Below are 14,377 nucleotides of genomic sequence, written 5' to 3' on the forward strand. Positions count from 1 at the left end.
CCAGTTCCAGCAACCACACTGTCTAACTGAAAATTCCAAACCTGCCCTCAACAATCAAAATATGCAAACCTTATATACTTTGCATACTGAGAATTCTAATGCCAACCCTTCCTCACAGCTGTCGGTTAAGGCCCCAAGCAACAGTTAAACTTACATTCATCAGACCAGACAGAAACCCTCCAACATCAAATACACTTCAGTGTACAGTACGTTACAAATGTCAGACCAATTTCCATTAAAACTTAATTCAGATAACAGTATTTCTTCGCACGTTCATTCTGAAAGTGTTTACTGTGCTTTCTGCCCTTCCCCAAACTTAACACGGAGATTGCAATAATAATAATAATAATAATAATAATAATAATAATAATAATGAAAAAAATGTTACATGGAAAAAATACAAGAGAGAGACATTACACATACTTCTGTAAATCAAGAAAATCTTTAATAAAAATACAAAAACAAACAAACACAGAGATCGCAAGAATATATTGTATAACAGTTCACAATAAATAGTCCAAGTAGAAACATGCTGAGTGTAGCAGCAGACCCATAAAAGCAATTGACTAGACCAATGTAGTGCCAGAAAAACAAACTCAGTTAAGCCAGCAGGTGAAGAGTTAAGCAGTCCTCTCTTTTCACCTGGAAGCCAGGTGAAAAGAGAGGACTTCCCCTATCACCTGAAGAAGACAGTCAGGCAAATCTCCCTGCCAAAGTTTAACAGGTGGGGGCACAACTGCAGAAAATGCCCAGTAGCTGATGGTCACCCACTTAACCACTACAAGCATTCAAATAAGGTTCCCTGATTACTGTTTTGGCTGCCATACAAGGTTCATGCAGGAATAAGTGATCTTCAGGGTGCCTGTAGTGAAAACCAGACCTTGAATTGGGCTTGGAAATAGCACAGTTTCTTTAAAACTAGTGTAATATATTCACAATGGTGAGTTCCTGCTAACAGCTTGGCTGCCATGTTCTAGAACAGTTGAAAGTTTCTGAACCCTTTTAAAAAGCATTCCCATAAATAGCACATTACAGTACTAAAGCCTGGATGTTACTAAAGCATGGACAACTGCCCAGATCATTCCATTGTTGGAGGGTATAAAGCAAGTGTACCAAGTCGGAAAAATCTTGGTACAAGCTCAGCATAACAACATGAATTTAGAGACAGTAGAAATACTGGAAGTATTTTAACCATTGAGCTCTTTCACATGAGTTTAAAACAATAATCCTGAAATGAAAATCAATTGCGTATTGAATAATTCAAAAAGTATTTACTATAACTATTTTTATGTTGCCTTTCAAGAATAATTCCTAGTTTGGGACGAATACATTCAGCGTCTAGATTCTTTTGTATTCACTTAGCTTTTTGTTGGGCCTGACTTACTAATAAACAAGAGATAGGGATGTGCTCCCAGAAACAAACCTGGATCTTATGTGCACATGGAGCGTATCTTCAGATTAGTAGGCAAAATCGATAATTGTATACAGTAATGTAATCAGGGATTTCACTGAAAAGAAACTTTCTATATAAAATAGTTTAGTTTTTGTTTTTCTTGAAAAGAAGAAACCAAGGCAACTGGTAGAGGCATGAAAATAGAACAGATGGGCCAATTCGCTGGGCCAATTCGGTTTAGCAAATCCGGTGTGTTGATGGTCTTTACCCATTATAGAATGACAGCACAGCATTTTGGAACTGATGTGTAATGCAAGTTCTACTCACTATTCAATTGTAGTTGGTCAGCTTTCCTGTTAAGACTAAAAAACAATATGTTCTATGCAACATTGAAATTAAACAACAGGTCCGTTTCCCCACTCTGATATAGCTACTCAAAATTAACATTACACCATAAAACACATTTTTATTTACTGTGTTTAGAAGATGTTGTCAGCAGCCTTCGATGATAATTACGGTATGTTACACTTACATCCCATTTTTCCTCCAAAGATCTCAATATTGTGTACATGGTTCTCCTCCCTCTTTTAGGCAGATGCATGGAATGGAATGGAATTTTGAATCCAGATTATGATCCAGAGCCAGTGTGGTGTAGTGGTTAAGAGCGATAGACTCGTAATCTGGGGAACCGGGTTCGTGTCTCCGCTCCTCCACATGCAGCTGCTGGGTGACCACTTCTCTGAAGTCTCTCAGCCTTACTCACCTCACAGAGTGTTTGTTGTGGGGGAGGAAGGGAAAGGAGAATGTTAGCCGCTTTGAGACTCCTTTGGGTAGTGATAAAGCGGGATATCAAATCCAAACTCTTCTACTTGCGATGGCAGAAATATTTTCAAACTGTTATGGTAAGAAGCCCTTCAAAGAAGGATAGCCTCTTGAACAGACCAGGATATATATATATATATATATATATATATATATATATATATATATATACACACACACACACACACACACACACACACACACACACACACATATTTAGCAAGCTAATGAAAGAAGCAGGGAATGAGTGGGAAAACAGAGATAAAAGAACACAGTGTTTTTAATTATCTTAATGGGCATCATTTTTCACTCTGTGGGCTCACCAGTTTGCCTTCCAGCTCTGAAATCTTTGTGATTACATGGAAGAACTGGGTCACTTGGCTGAGGTGCGGGTTTATTGTTCTAGGTCAGGCTGCTGGTTGACTTTTAAGTGTTTGTGTGTGTGTCTTCCTATTGGATGAGCAAGGGAAAGCAAAAGCAGACTTCAAAGCCAGGTCTAAGAGAAGCAGCATTGTTAAATATATGTTGATTTATAAATGTAGCTCACCTCAAAGATCACAGCATAACCTTCAGAAAAAAGATCATTCTTTAAATGGAGAGAGCAAATGCAAAACATTTTTTCTTGCTTTATGACGTTTTACCTTCAAAATATAACTGTCTTTCCATGTGTGTCCTGTGAAACCTGAAAATTTAGAAGTTTATCTGCAGAGGATAGTGACCAACTAGGCAATCGGAAGTAGTATTGTCCAGCCTTCTGTATTTTTAACAGCTGCATAGCAGCAGAAATGCGAAAGCTAATTTCTGTTCCCAGTCTTCCCATAATCAAAATAGTCTTGCTGTAAGGGAAGAACCATAGTGCTTGAGGGGCAAAGGAGAGGATTTGTCCTTCAAAATGAAAATGAAAAGAAATTATTCATGAAAACGGTAGACCATTGCTGTCATGGAAAGGATAGTCTCACACTTCAGAAGCACTAAATCAGGAGTGTAGAATTAGCACCTACAACTGCAAAGATCTGGATTACAAATGGGAATATGAATTTAATGACGCAAAGATTTAATGATTCAAATGACCATTGGTCATGCTGCCTGGGATGGATAGAAGTTGGTAGCTGAATAACATCTGAAGGGCCACAGGTCCTACTTCCCTCCCACGTTGTTATGCAAAATCTTTCGCAAGTATTTCCCATGCTGCCTAGGCATGAGGGAGAGGGAGATTTGCATAATTGTTAACAGCATCCGTAAATGCTGTTAATCATTATTTATAATAGAAGCAATACTTGTTGCAGTTCTTGAGGTAGGGAAGAAAAGGATTGTAGCCTTAGCAGGAACCTCCTGAGACATTATGAAAATCAGAATTAGAAAATCAGCTGGCTAGTAATGATGGATGTACAAGACAAAATTAAAAGTGTCATCCAGGGAGAAAAATGAGGATGTGCGTCCATTTAAAAAACTGTTAAATCTGGAGTACAGTAACTTGAAAAGAATTTACTAAGATTTTCAATTTCTATTAAAATTATGGCATTGTGAGCTCTTTGTACGTATTCTTTTCTTACTTTGCTCTAGATAACATTAAAAAGAAGCTCAACAGTGTGTTAAGACATACTTTCATCCCTGTCCTTCAAATTTGCAAGAAGGGGAGGGGGAAGTAACCCTCTGCTCATTAGAGGCTCTTAATATTTTTTTGCAGCCTAGTTAAAATAGTCTGATATCTCTAAGAGAGGGGGTCTTTTATTCTGCATGAAAGCAATACTGTCCTTAATGCTCTTGCATGACAATAAAAGTATTGAAGCATGCAGGTGCTAGACTGCCATTAACTGTACATACTTTAGAATAGAATTGAACCTTTACATAATGCACCTGGAGAAATAGTTTGATTTTTGCGTAAAGGTATACCAGTGTCATTTTTAATGGCCTTTGCTTTATTTCTGTCGACAGCTTCCTTGCCACACTGCTGTTTGGCATATGCACATGCTCATGCAGAGATCAGTGAAATGACAGCTTCATGTGTGTCTTTGGAATATGGGCCCATTTAGATGTGGTCCTGAATAAAAGCACACCAAAAACACATAACCATTATACATCAAATTGCTTGTTCCTTTTGTCTCTCTCCCCAAGTTATAATTGCTGGCAGTCTAGTGCAACAGACTGCTTGAGCATATTAGAGAAAAAAGGTTAAGAGCTGATAATTGTATGGTTTGCCTTTTGGAAACTTTCACTTTCACATTTTTTTATTCTTTAAAAAAATGTTATTTTATGTATTCACAATCCCATTTTTCAGAGATCAGAGCTCCTGAGTTAAAGTTTTCAATCCCAGAAGTATTTCTTTATTAGATTTATATTTTATGCTGCCTTTTCAAGGAGCATTTGTTGTTCTCTTCCCAGCCCTATCTTACCCTCACAGCAGTCATGTGAGGAAGGTTAATCTGAGAGATGGTAACTGGCTCAAGGTCACCCAGTGAACTTTGTGTCAAAGGGAATTTGAACTTTGGTGTGATGCCGCTGGAGTCCAACAACGATCAAGATTTTTAAGATGAAGGCTGCAGAATTTCCAGCTTAAGGAGATAGGGCTCAAAATCTGCATTGGATGGTGGTTTTGTCTTGATTAGAACCCTTGCCCATAAAAATGTCACTGCTGCAGCTTTTTCTGGCAGGAAGAAAAGTAGTTGGAGAAACTTCTCTTGATAAATCCATGTTTGTCAGGCTGTTGTTAAAGGTTAGGAGCCGCAATGGGGGTGATGTGGAAGTAGGGGTAAGTGGGAACCCTATTTTTGAACCATGTTATAATCATGGGAAAAATCTGGGCTACAGAACCACTGGTATTCCAGTTTTTATAACAGGAGTGGGAAACCAGTGGCACACTAGATGTTCTTGGACTACAATTCCCATCATCCACAGACAGCATGGCCAGTGGTCAGCAATGATGGGAAGCTGATCTCCATCCCCACTTTAGAATATCCTCCTTTCACCAATGCCACTTCCACCTGCTATGGCAGAGTAATGAACACCAGGGCCTCATGCAATCTGGTCCCAAAAGCAGGGCACAGTGACCCAACACAAATGATCATATGCACAAGCCCCAGCTTGACTGTTACCCCTCTATCTGTTGACAAGGTGTGAGGAGTGAATATAATCGTTGCTGGGAATATGCAGTGTTGTTGCACTGACATGCCACAAAGCTGGCATTGTACTTGTGCAGTGAAGGGAGAATATCTTGCATAATGTACCAAGGCACATGATTCTACCAAAGCCAATCCCGTACTGGAAAGTTGTTTAAATTGTGCACTTTGAAAGTTGAAAGGATTTGAGTGAGAATGTAGCTTGTAGGGTGAGGCAAAAGGGTTGTTTACAGATGTGCGAGACCCTGCCTAACTTCTAGCTGACTCGCCATCTGTGATCACCAGGCATCTTTGACAGAGTTTTCACAACAGTTGAAGTGTTGCTCTTCAGAAGGTGTGGTGCACATTCCCTTCTCCCTACTAAGCATAATGAGAGAAAGAAGCACATAGCCTGCCCTCCTCTTGAATAGGTTTTTGGCAGTTACAGTAGGTAAATTTAGTGCCTGGGTTTCAGTCATCTAGGGGGCAGAGTGGAATATTCAGAACTCTATACAGTATGTCCTAAACACATGACCAGGCATGCTCATTTGAAACAAAAGAACTTTGGCATTACACAAAAGGACTTGACTTTTCTTTTTTAACAGAATATTAAGCATATCAGAACACCTGAAGCATTTTTCAGATGGAAAAAATGTTATTTAAACTGTGGTTGGGATTTTGTTCTGTTGAGCCTAAGGAACACCCTGCTTCTCCGATCTGGGAGGAATGACAAACTGTGCTATGATAGATGGGATGTAAGCTGGGATAGACTTTCTTGGTGAGAGACAATGTCAGCTTTGCTTTCTGCCTGGGATAGGTACCATTTCCCTCTCTATGTTATTGGACTCAAACTCCAATCATCACCAGCCAACATCTGGAGAGCCACAATTTCCTCATCACTGCTTAAGTGGTCACTAACGTGGAAGTTGGTTACCACTACAAATCAGGCAATGGGGGCTTCAGCATTCCATATGGTTTATCATTTTGCTTTAGAATAGATTATCTATGAAACAGGCAGGCTAGAGTCAGTATCATTCTGAATACCAGTTGGTGAAAGCTGCTGGAGGAGAGAATGCACTTGTGTTCAGGCTCTGCTTGCTGGTTCCCCACAGGCATCTGATCAACCACTGAGAGAACAGGAAGCTGAATTAGATGATCCATTTGCCTCCTCTTCTTATGTTCTGGTCTGGACCACCTTGACTGATCCACCTCTTTTGTAATCTGTGCAGCTGCTGTCCATGAATGGATACTCGACTGTGACCACTGGTGATAAGAGGAACAGCAGTGGGGGAGAAGAATTAACAACAACACCCTGCAGTTCTTGGTAGTTCTAACTGGCTTATTGTACCACCTGCTGACAGAAGTGTCTGAGTAGAGATGTTGCTGCACTCTGGGACTAGGACACCAGTATTTCCCATAGATCTATACTCTCTCTGTGGCTGTTCTTCCCAAATGGATACTGGACTGTTGCCAATGCAAGAGGAATGGGAATGGGAGAGAGGAAACACTCTTGCATTTGTTTTGATACTTACCTAGGAGGCTGGTTCTAGAGAACAGCATTTGGGAATTATGTCTTGGCCCCTGGTAGTTATCCTGTGTGGTGCCACGAGGCACTATTTTGTCCCCAATACTACCTAACAGCCGCATGAAATCATTGGGAGTGGTCATTATGAGAATTGAAGCAAAGTGTCATCGATATGCTGATGATGTTCAGCTCTATTTTTCTCAAACATCTGGGCCAAGAGGCCTGGATCCAGGACTGCACCTGATACAGGGTTGCACTTCTGCTGAAGAAACAGGTACATAGTTTGGAATGCTCCTATTTCCATTGTTGTCACTGAAGGTCAAGTGACTTCAGTGGCTAGAAGTGTCTATTGTTGTTTCCGGAGAGGGTAAACTGAACTATTGTAATGTACTTTATTTGTGGTTGCCCTTAAGCTGCAGCTAGCGCAGAATACGACAGCTGTGTTGCTCAGTGGGTGTTTCTACCGTATGCATATAACCCATATACTTAAAGAACTGCAGTGGCTGCTAGTTTGTTAGTGAGACCAGTTTAAGGTTCTTTTATCAGTTACAAAGACCAAATAGTTCACCAGGTTACCTAAGAAAATGCCTTCTCCTGTATATACCTGCCCTAGCACTCAGATCTGCAGAGGCGGCTTGGTGTTCATTGTACAGAAAAGTTCCTTCTCTGGGGCAGTGTCTACCCTATGGCGTGACCTCCCTGTTGAAGAAGAGGCAGGCACCAACTGTTACGGGCTTCTTGTAGGCCTTAAAAACTTACCTATTTGCTCAGGCATTCCCAGGCCATTCATCCCAGTTTTTAGCGTAACTGATGTCAATATTTTACTGATACATTTTTCCATATATGTTTTAGGATTCTGAGGGCGAAAGGCTACGTAGAAAAAGTTTTATAGTGAAAAATATCCCTATAGACAATTACAATTTGGTGTAGTGAATGCATAGAAGACTAGGCTAAGCATTTCCAGTTTCAAAACACAAATCAATGCAGTATCTCACCACATTAAAAAACAACCAACAAAAATCAGAACAGCACACACCACACAATATCCAAAATGGACATATCCTAAATGCACAAAATCATGGTGTTTTGACATTGGGGAGAGGGTTGTTGGTGTGTCTGCTCTGTTTAAAAGGCCTCAAACTAACCTCTCTTACATAATTGTTATCTAATTGGAGCCAGCTGAATTGTTGCTCCCCTCCCCTCCCCCCCAAGACGTTATTATCAAAACATGATACTTCAGGATGATTGCTCCCTAAGTACAATTGGCAAATTATTTTCAGTCCTTACTTTGCATATCCTCCCCTCCCCCCCCAAAAAAAAGTGTGGTAGCAGAGGCCTGAGTGTTCATAAGCCTCCTTTTAGTGTTTGGATGATCAAACAGGGCTACAGCTTATGTTGGGTTGGGATAAGAGAGGCTTTCTTGTATCTTGGCTTTGAGAGGCTGCAAATCAACAGAAAGTAACGCAGGCCAGCTGAGTTCTGCACTTTACCAAAGGAACACTTTGGAAGAGCTAGCATGTCTAGATCTGAAATGTTATCATCCTGATATCGTTCCACAAACATGCACCCCTCTGAAATGGGCTCCAGCCTTCCAGAGGTGCGCCTGAGTACAAAGGAGCTTCTTCCAGAAAGTGAGAGAGCTTTATTATTATATTTGCTTTAAGCAAGGTGTAGCACATCATCCCACAGTTCACCAGAACAGGTCTAGTTGAGATTGAGATCAATAAAGTAACAAACCCAGCATGACAAGTAGTTCTCCCTATAGGAACCATGACTTAAAGAGGCCTGGCTGATTTCCCTTCTTTGGCCCATGTTTTAAAATGACATATGCAAGCATTTCAGGTTTTGCCTTTCACTGAATGTGCAATAAAAGGCAAGTATCCAAATGGAGAGGGATGACATTTTCTAGCTGTGGAAAGCAGTACCTGTGAGAAAATATGTTTATTACTCATAACTGAAGGATTGGACTTGGATCTTAAAATTAGCCCACACCGGAGGTAGTGATTATCTGTATCACAGTGCTTTATACTTAACTCCCACAGAATGGTGCTTATCCAACTGAAGTGTGTTGTATGATTTATTCATTTATATTTAGAAAAATATATTAATGAGTTTTCTAGGTTTTTAGCTGTTATTTTTATTTTATATGGATATCATTGAGACCCACTCTGTTTGTTATTTGTTTTAAACTTTGTAATGTTGTGTTTTAGATTGTTGTGACCCATCCTAGGACCTTAGGGCTAATGAATCAAAGTAATAATACTAAACATATATTTTAAGACTTTGACATCATCATCTTTTGCCTAGTATTGAATTTGTAAACAACTGAAAAGATTGCTTAATCGTTGATATCAGGCCATCTTTTGAGATCCCATCTTAACTTGGATTTTGTGTTTTTGTTTTCTTCTGTGGGAGGAGAAAAATAAAGTAACAATAAACCCAAGCTATCTTCCTTTTCCTTTGGGGCTCATCCTCTGTTAAGAGAACAGAACCAATTCTGACCCCTCCCCGCACCATGTTCACTATATAAATAAGTTTCCCTACCCCTCCTCTCTCTTCTTCCCCGACCCCATACTGAGTACAAAACTAATGTCTCATATCAAATGTAACTGATTTGTAGAAAACATTTTACAACCGGAAAAGGAGACAATGCATGTACTTTCGTAAACCAATAAAATCTTTATTTTTTTTTTAAAGAACCAATTCACCTTTGGCAGCAACCTAGCACATTGAACAGCAATCTTGATTTTCCTTAAAATACCATTTATTGGCAAATCCTGCGAGAGGGAGGCAAGGAGTCTCCCACCCATCCCGTTGCTGGATCCTTATGGAAGTAATAACTGGATTGTAAATTGGGATTAAAATAAGGTTGCGACGGTGAGTAGGCATACTTGAAAGCAAACAACGTCTAAAAAAAAAATCAGCAGGGTTGACTGCAGAGAAAAATGTGCTCCGGATGGGAACGTTGATGTGAAATAAACACTTTAAGTTTCTCTTTCAAAAAGGAAACGTGGGTTAAAGCGGCGCCGCCGCCCCCCACTCACTTTCCTGCTCTGGCTTCCCTAACAGTTTTCCGAGTTACGTCACTGGATCCAGCCCCCTTTTCCACAGGTGACACGGGGCTGGAGGGAGGGAAAGAGGGCTTTACGTCGCGCACAAAGGCAGCCTCCAGAAGCGCTCTGGGCCGGCGCCGTCAGCAGCAGCAGCAGCAGCGAGGCCGTTTCGCCGAAGGCGCCTGAGGACCCCCGCCCTCAGCTTCTTCAGAAAGGAAACTCCGCCCCTCGGCTCCCTACGCCGCCACGCAGCTCAGCTGACTGAGGACGTTCTGCGGCGGCGGCGGCGGTAGCTGCCGCACAACCACCGCCGTTGCTGGCAGCGTCCGCAGCGCAATAAGTAACAGCGCCTGGTGCTGCCAACTCTTTCTCTCTCTCTCCCGCCCCCAAGCTCTCGCGCGCCCCGCGTCAACATCGCCGCGCGCAGCTTCCCGAGCTCGAGGCCAGCCGCTGCACGCACGCGCCGGCTCGTCATCGGCTCCGTCTGTTTCCAACCCCCCTGCTCGCCTTCGCGCGAGCTCAGTCGGGTCCCTCAGCCGAAGAAGCGGAGCCTCTCTTCGCCGCCGCCTCTTCCTTCTTCCCCGGGTCTCACTCCGGTTTGGGGCTTCCTCTTCCCGTTTTCTATTATACTACACCTCCTTCAAGCCGCCTCTCAGTTCACTTGGGACAGCGGACGAGGAGGAGGCCGGCATGTCCGGGCAACAGCAGCAGCAGCAGCAACTCCCGGCGACGGCTCCTCAAGCCCCGGGCAACCCTACTCCCTCACCGGCCTCGGCCGCCCTCCTGCTCCACCCGCCGCCGCCTCCCCCGCCGCCGCCGGCCACCTCGGCCCCGCCGCCGCCCCCTCCTCCGCCCGCTATCGCCGCCGCCGCCGCCGCCGCCACCACAACAGCCGCCGCCGCCGCCTCAGCTGGGCCCATGCCTGCCGGGAGCGGCGGTGGCGGCGGCGGCAGCAGCAGCAGCGCCCCGGCGCCCTTCCCTCACGGCGGCGACCCGGCCCTGAACGAGCAGGAGAAGGAGCTCAAGCGGCGCCTCAAGCGGCTCTACCCGGCCGTGGACGAGCAGGAGACGCCGCTGCCGCGCTCCTGGAGCCCGAAGGACAAATTCAGCTACATCGGCCTCTCGCAGAACAACCTGCGCGTCCACTACAAAGGTGAGAGGGACGGAGGGAGGGCGAGGCCGCCGCCGCCACCCCCAGGCCCCCTCCGCCTCTTCCTCCGAAAGGCAGGCTGAGAAACTCCCAGGGAAGCTCCGAACGTCTCCCCCGAAACCGTCGGGAGGCTTCGGTTGCTGCCTTTCTCCGCCGAGGTCGGTGGACCCCGAGCCTAGACTTCCTTCCCGCACCCCGCTTTCCGAAGACGCCACACCAGTTGGGCCAGTACATATTCCCCTCCCGTGACTGGAGCAGAATAGTCCTTTCTCTTCTTCCCCAACCCTGGTCGTTGGAGGAGTCCCTCAGTCCCCCCCCCCCAAAAAAAAAACACATTATTTTTCTTTCCATCCCCGGCAGACAATGCTGACGCCAGTCCTGCAAGCTCCCCAACTCGCCCACAGATAGATCTGGTGGCACCTGCTCTCCCCCCTCCCCAGTTAACTCCTTCCTTGATCCTTTCTGTTTTTCTTTCTCTACGCCCCCCTCTCTCTTTGAGCAATCAGGCCTGTTCCGGAAGCTAGGCCTCGGATTACCTTTTAGTCAAACCTTCACTCCTATGATCTTAGGGTGGCGTGTATATATGTGAGTAAAGAAAGACATTTGGGACTTTAATTTGAGGTCATGGCTCTTCTACCCCACCCCCCAAATCTCACATATCCTTTCCTTAGTGGGGGAACAGAAGCATCTTGAGAAGGAACCATCATGGGGGAGGGGGAAATGTAGAAAAATAGAACAACAGGAAATAGCTCTCATTGGGTCTTCCGAAGAATTTAGACAGCCAAGTGGAGACAATCTGGCTTTATCCCTCCCTCCTTGCTTGTCTCTCTCCACTGGTCTCAAATATGTAAGGGACACTCGAAGGATCCTTTGCTTTCTGGTTTGGGGGAAGAGGATAAACAAACTCAGCCGATCAGTTCTCTTGTTGAATAACAGCTTGGGGTCAGGGGAGGAGAAAAGCAAGTCAGTCACTGTGACGTGTCCAATTAAAAATAACCAGTTATGGCAAGAAATGTGTGTTTGTTTAGCAAAAGTGCAAAGGTCAATACAGGTTGGAAGAACAAATGTAAAACTACTGAGCATGGAAAAGTGAGGAAAATAGGTTAGAAAAACATTGTTCTTTTCCAGGAATTCAAAATGTTTATCACATTACAAGTAGCCCCAAAATATATTTTGACAGATTTCCCCCCCCCTTATGTTCACAAGCAACAGTGGGGTGTATTACTTTATCAAATAAAAGAAAGTGAATTTTCTGCTAGGGTGGGGGTTTCTTGTAACAGATTGTTTTTTTTCTGCAGCTTCTGGAAATGGCATACAAAACCAGATACGATTTTAAATAGAGGAGGTGGCTGGTTAATGTGAATCTAGAAAAAAATATACCGATTGTATATGAAGCTGTTTATAGAGTTGGCAATGAAAAGCAGGTTCTTGTAAGATTATAAGATGAGTATAGAAGGGCAGTAGGAAGCCTTCAGGGTAGTTAGACTTGGAAGAGTATAAAATGTTAAAATTGAAGTAAAATTACTGATGAACACAAAGGAATCTAAACCCAGAATCTAAAATTTCCCAAGCCCTCTGTTTAGGATGAGTGTCGTTCTGCTTTGTTTTTTTTTTTGTGTGTGTGTGTGTGTGTATGTTCATGCATGCATGCACTGTGTTGTATGGAAACACTGTATATAAGAAAGTTGCAGGCATTACTTTGAACTTCCTGTTAGGTTCATGTGTGTAATGCTTTCAGCTTCTTTTTTGCTTGCTAAGGTATGGTTATTATGTAGTGGCCTACACTTTGGGGATTAATTTGTGGTTGTCTCAACTATCACTTTTGTTGTTGCTTTGTGTTACCTTGTGTGGTACTTTCTTAGTATAGAATACTTATGTCTTATGGCTTGACTTAATGTAAAACTATATTTAGTGGCGTCTTTTTTCTTGTGCTGCAATGCTCAGAAATAATATTGCACTGCACAGCATTGCTCAGAAATAGTAGCATATTTCTCTTTCTTCAGAGCTTACAGTGAGCTGTGATCACAACTGTGGAGAAAAAGGGACAGCTTCATAACTTACTATTCATAGACCACTTTGTAATTACTGTTACTGAAAAATACCTTCAGTTTACTGAGAATGTGGAGGGAAGGTCTTTGAAGCTTTGACTAGCTGGGCAGGTAGGCATCGCTGAAAACCAAAGGCCTGTATCTGATAAGACTGGATTTGCTTGGACCTAAACTAGAAAATGGTGAAATGCTTTTTTTTCCCCATTATGTGGGATTGTGATATTTCTAGTTAGAAAAGCAGTTTCTTCATGCAAGCAGCAGCCCCACTGTCATTTAGAATATTTAGAAAAATAACTTGCACAGTGACTCAAGTGTTAGAATAATAGAGAATATCTATTAGGAGAAAATGGTATTTGAATTTTGCATATAATGAAATTTCTGAAAAGTCCAGTGCTTAATCAGTTATTGCTTTGGCGGTTAGTCATATCAACTTAAGGACAAATTTTCTAAAAGTAAACTATTATAACAGCATTCTTTGCTAAACTCTAGATAGGATCACATAAAAGTATGAAATTGGCCAGTGGGTAAGACCTCTATTGCCAGGTTTTTATGTAGAATATGGCTGGGATGGATAGTAGTGCAAGAATTTATGAATCTGTTCCTGTGCAGCTATGTAATGTACAGTAGTGAGGAAGTTTGCTCATCTTTCAAGAAGTTACAGTCAGAATTGCATGAGTTCTATATTTCATGGTGCCTACATTAATTTTCAGATCATTTAAGTGTAAATCCTGTTTGTTAAATCCTATCCATCTCAGCATTGACTCTTAATGAACTGATAATATAGTTAGCTTTGGGACATTCATAAATGAAATGAAAACACTACTTAAAAGTTGCATTCTACTTTATATAGTGTAGATATTGTAAATAAAATACATATATGGAAACAGGTGCAGGGGAACAAGTTTCTTCTGCGCCCTGAATAACATAAATAATGCATTTTAATACATAAATTACTAGGCCCTGAACTGAATGCTGATTGTTTTGCTGTAACTCGTGTGGGCTGCCTGCTCTGTTTTTGTTTTCTAAGTACCCACATGCTATGTGCTTAAACATTTGGTGTTTTATTTTCCTTTTAGTTTGTTCTACACCTAATCTACTCCAAAGGGGTGGGGGGGGGGCGAAGCTTTGTAAGTGTCACAAATTAGCACTGTTCACAACCCTACTCGTAATAAATGGAGGAGAGGGTCTTCCTAATGTGACACAAGAATTGACCAATCTGTGCTGTGTAATCTACCTTTAGCTCCAAACTAGAATAACAAGTTTGCTCTAAGAACAAGGTACATGTGTTTAA

At 42.5% G+C, this 14,377-nt stretch overlaps 1 protein-coding gene across 2 annotated transcripts in view; it reads left to right on the forward strand.

Annotated features, from left to right (window-relative positions):
- Nucleotides 1–10,058: 10,058 nt before the first annotated feature.
- The window catches only part of RANBP9 (RAN binding protein 9), a 28,246-nt gene continuing 23,927 nt past the window's right edge, over nucleotides 10,059–14,377 (forward strand). The window contains exon 1 of one of the 2 annotated variants that reach the window (XM_079983890.1): nucleotides 10,059–11,041. In XM_079983890.1, the coding sequence (XP_079840016.1) occupies nucleotides 10,579–11,041 (463 nt within the window). In that variant the 5' untranslated portion in view covers nucleotides 10,059–10,578. The remainder of the gene's footprint in view (nucleotides 11,042–14,377) is intronic. The other variant, XM_079983889.1, reaches the window with a different exon arrangement.

This window comes from Podarcis cretensis (assembly GCF_951804945.1).
Source record: "Podarcis cretensis genome assembly, chromosome: 7".
Lineage (NCBI taxonomy): Eukaryota > Metazoa > Chordata > Lepidosauria > Squamata > Lacertidae > Podarcis > Podarcis cretensis.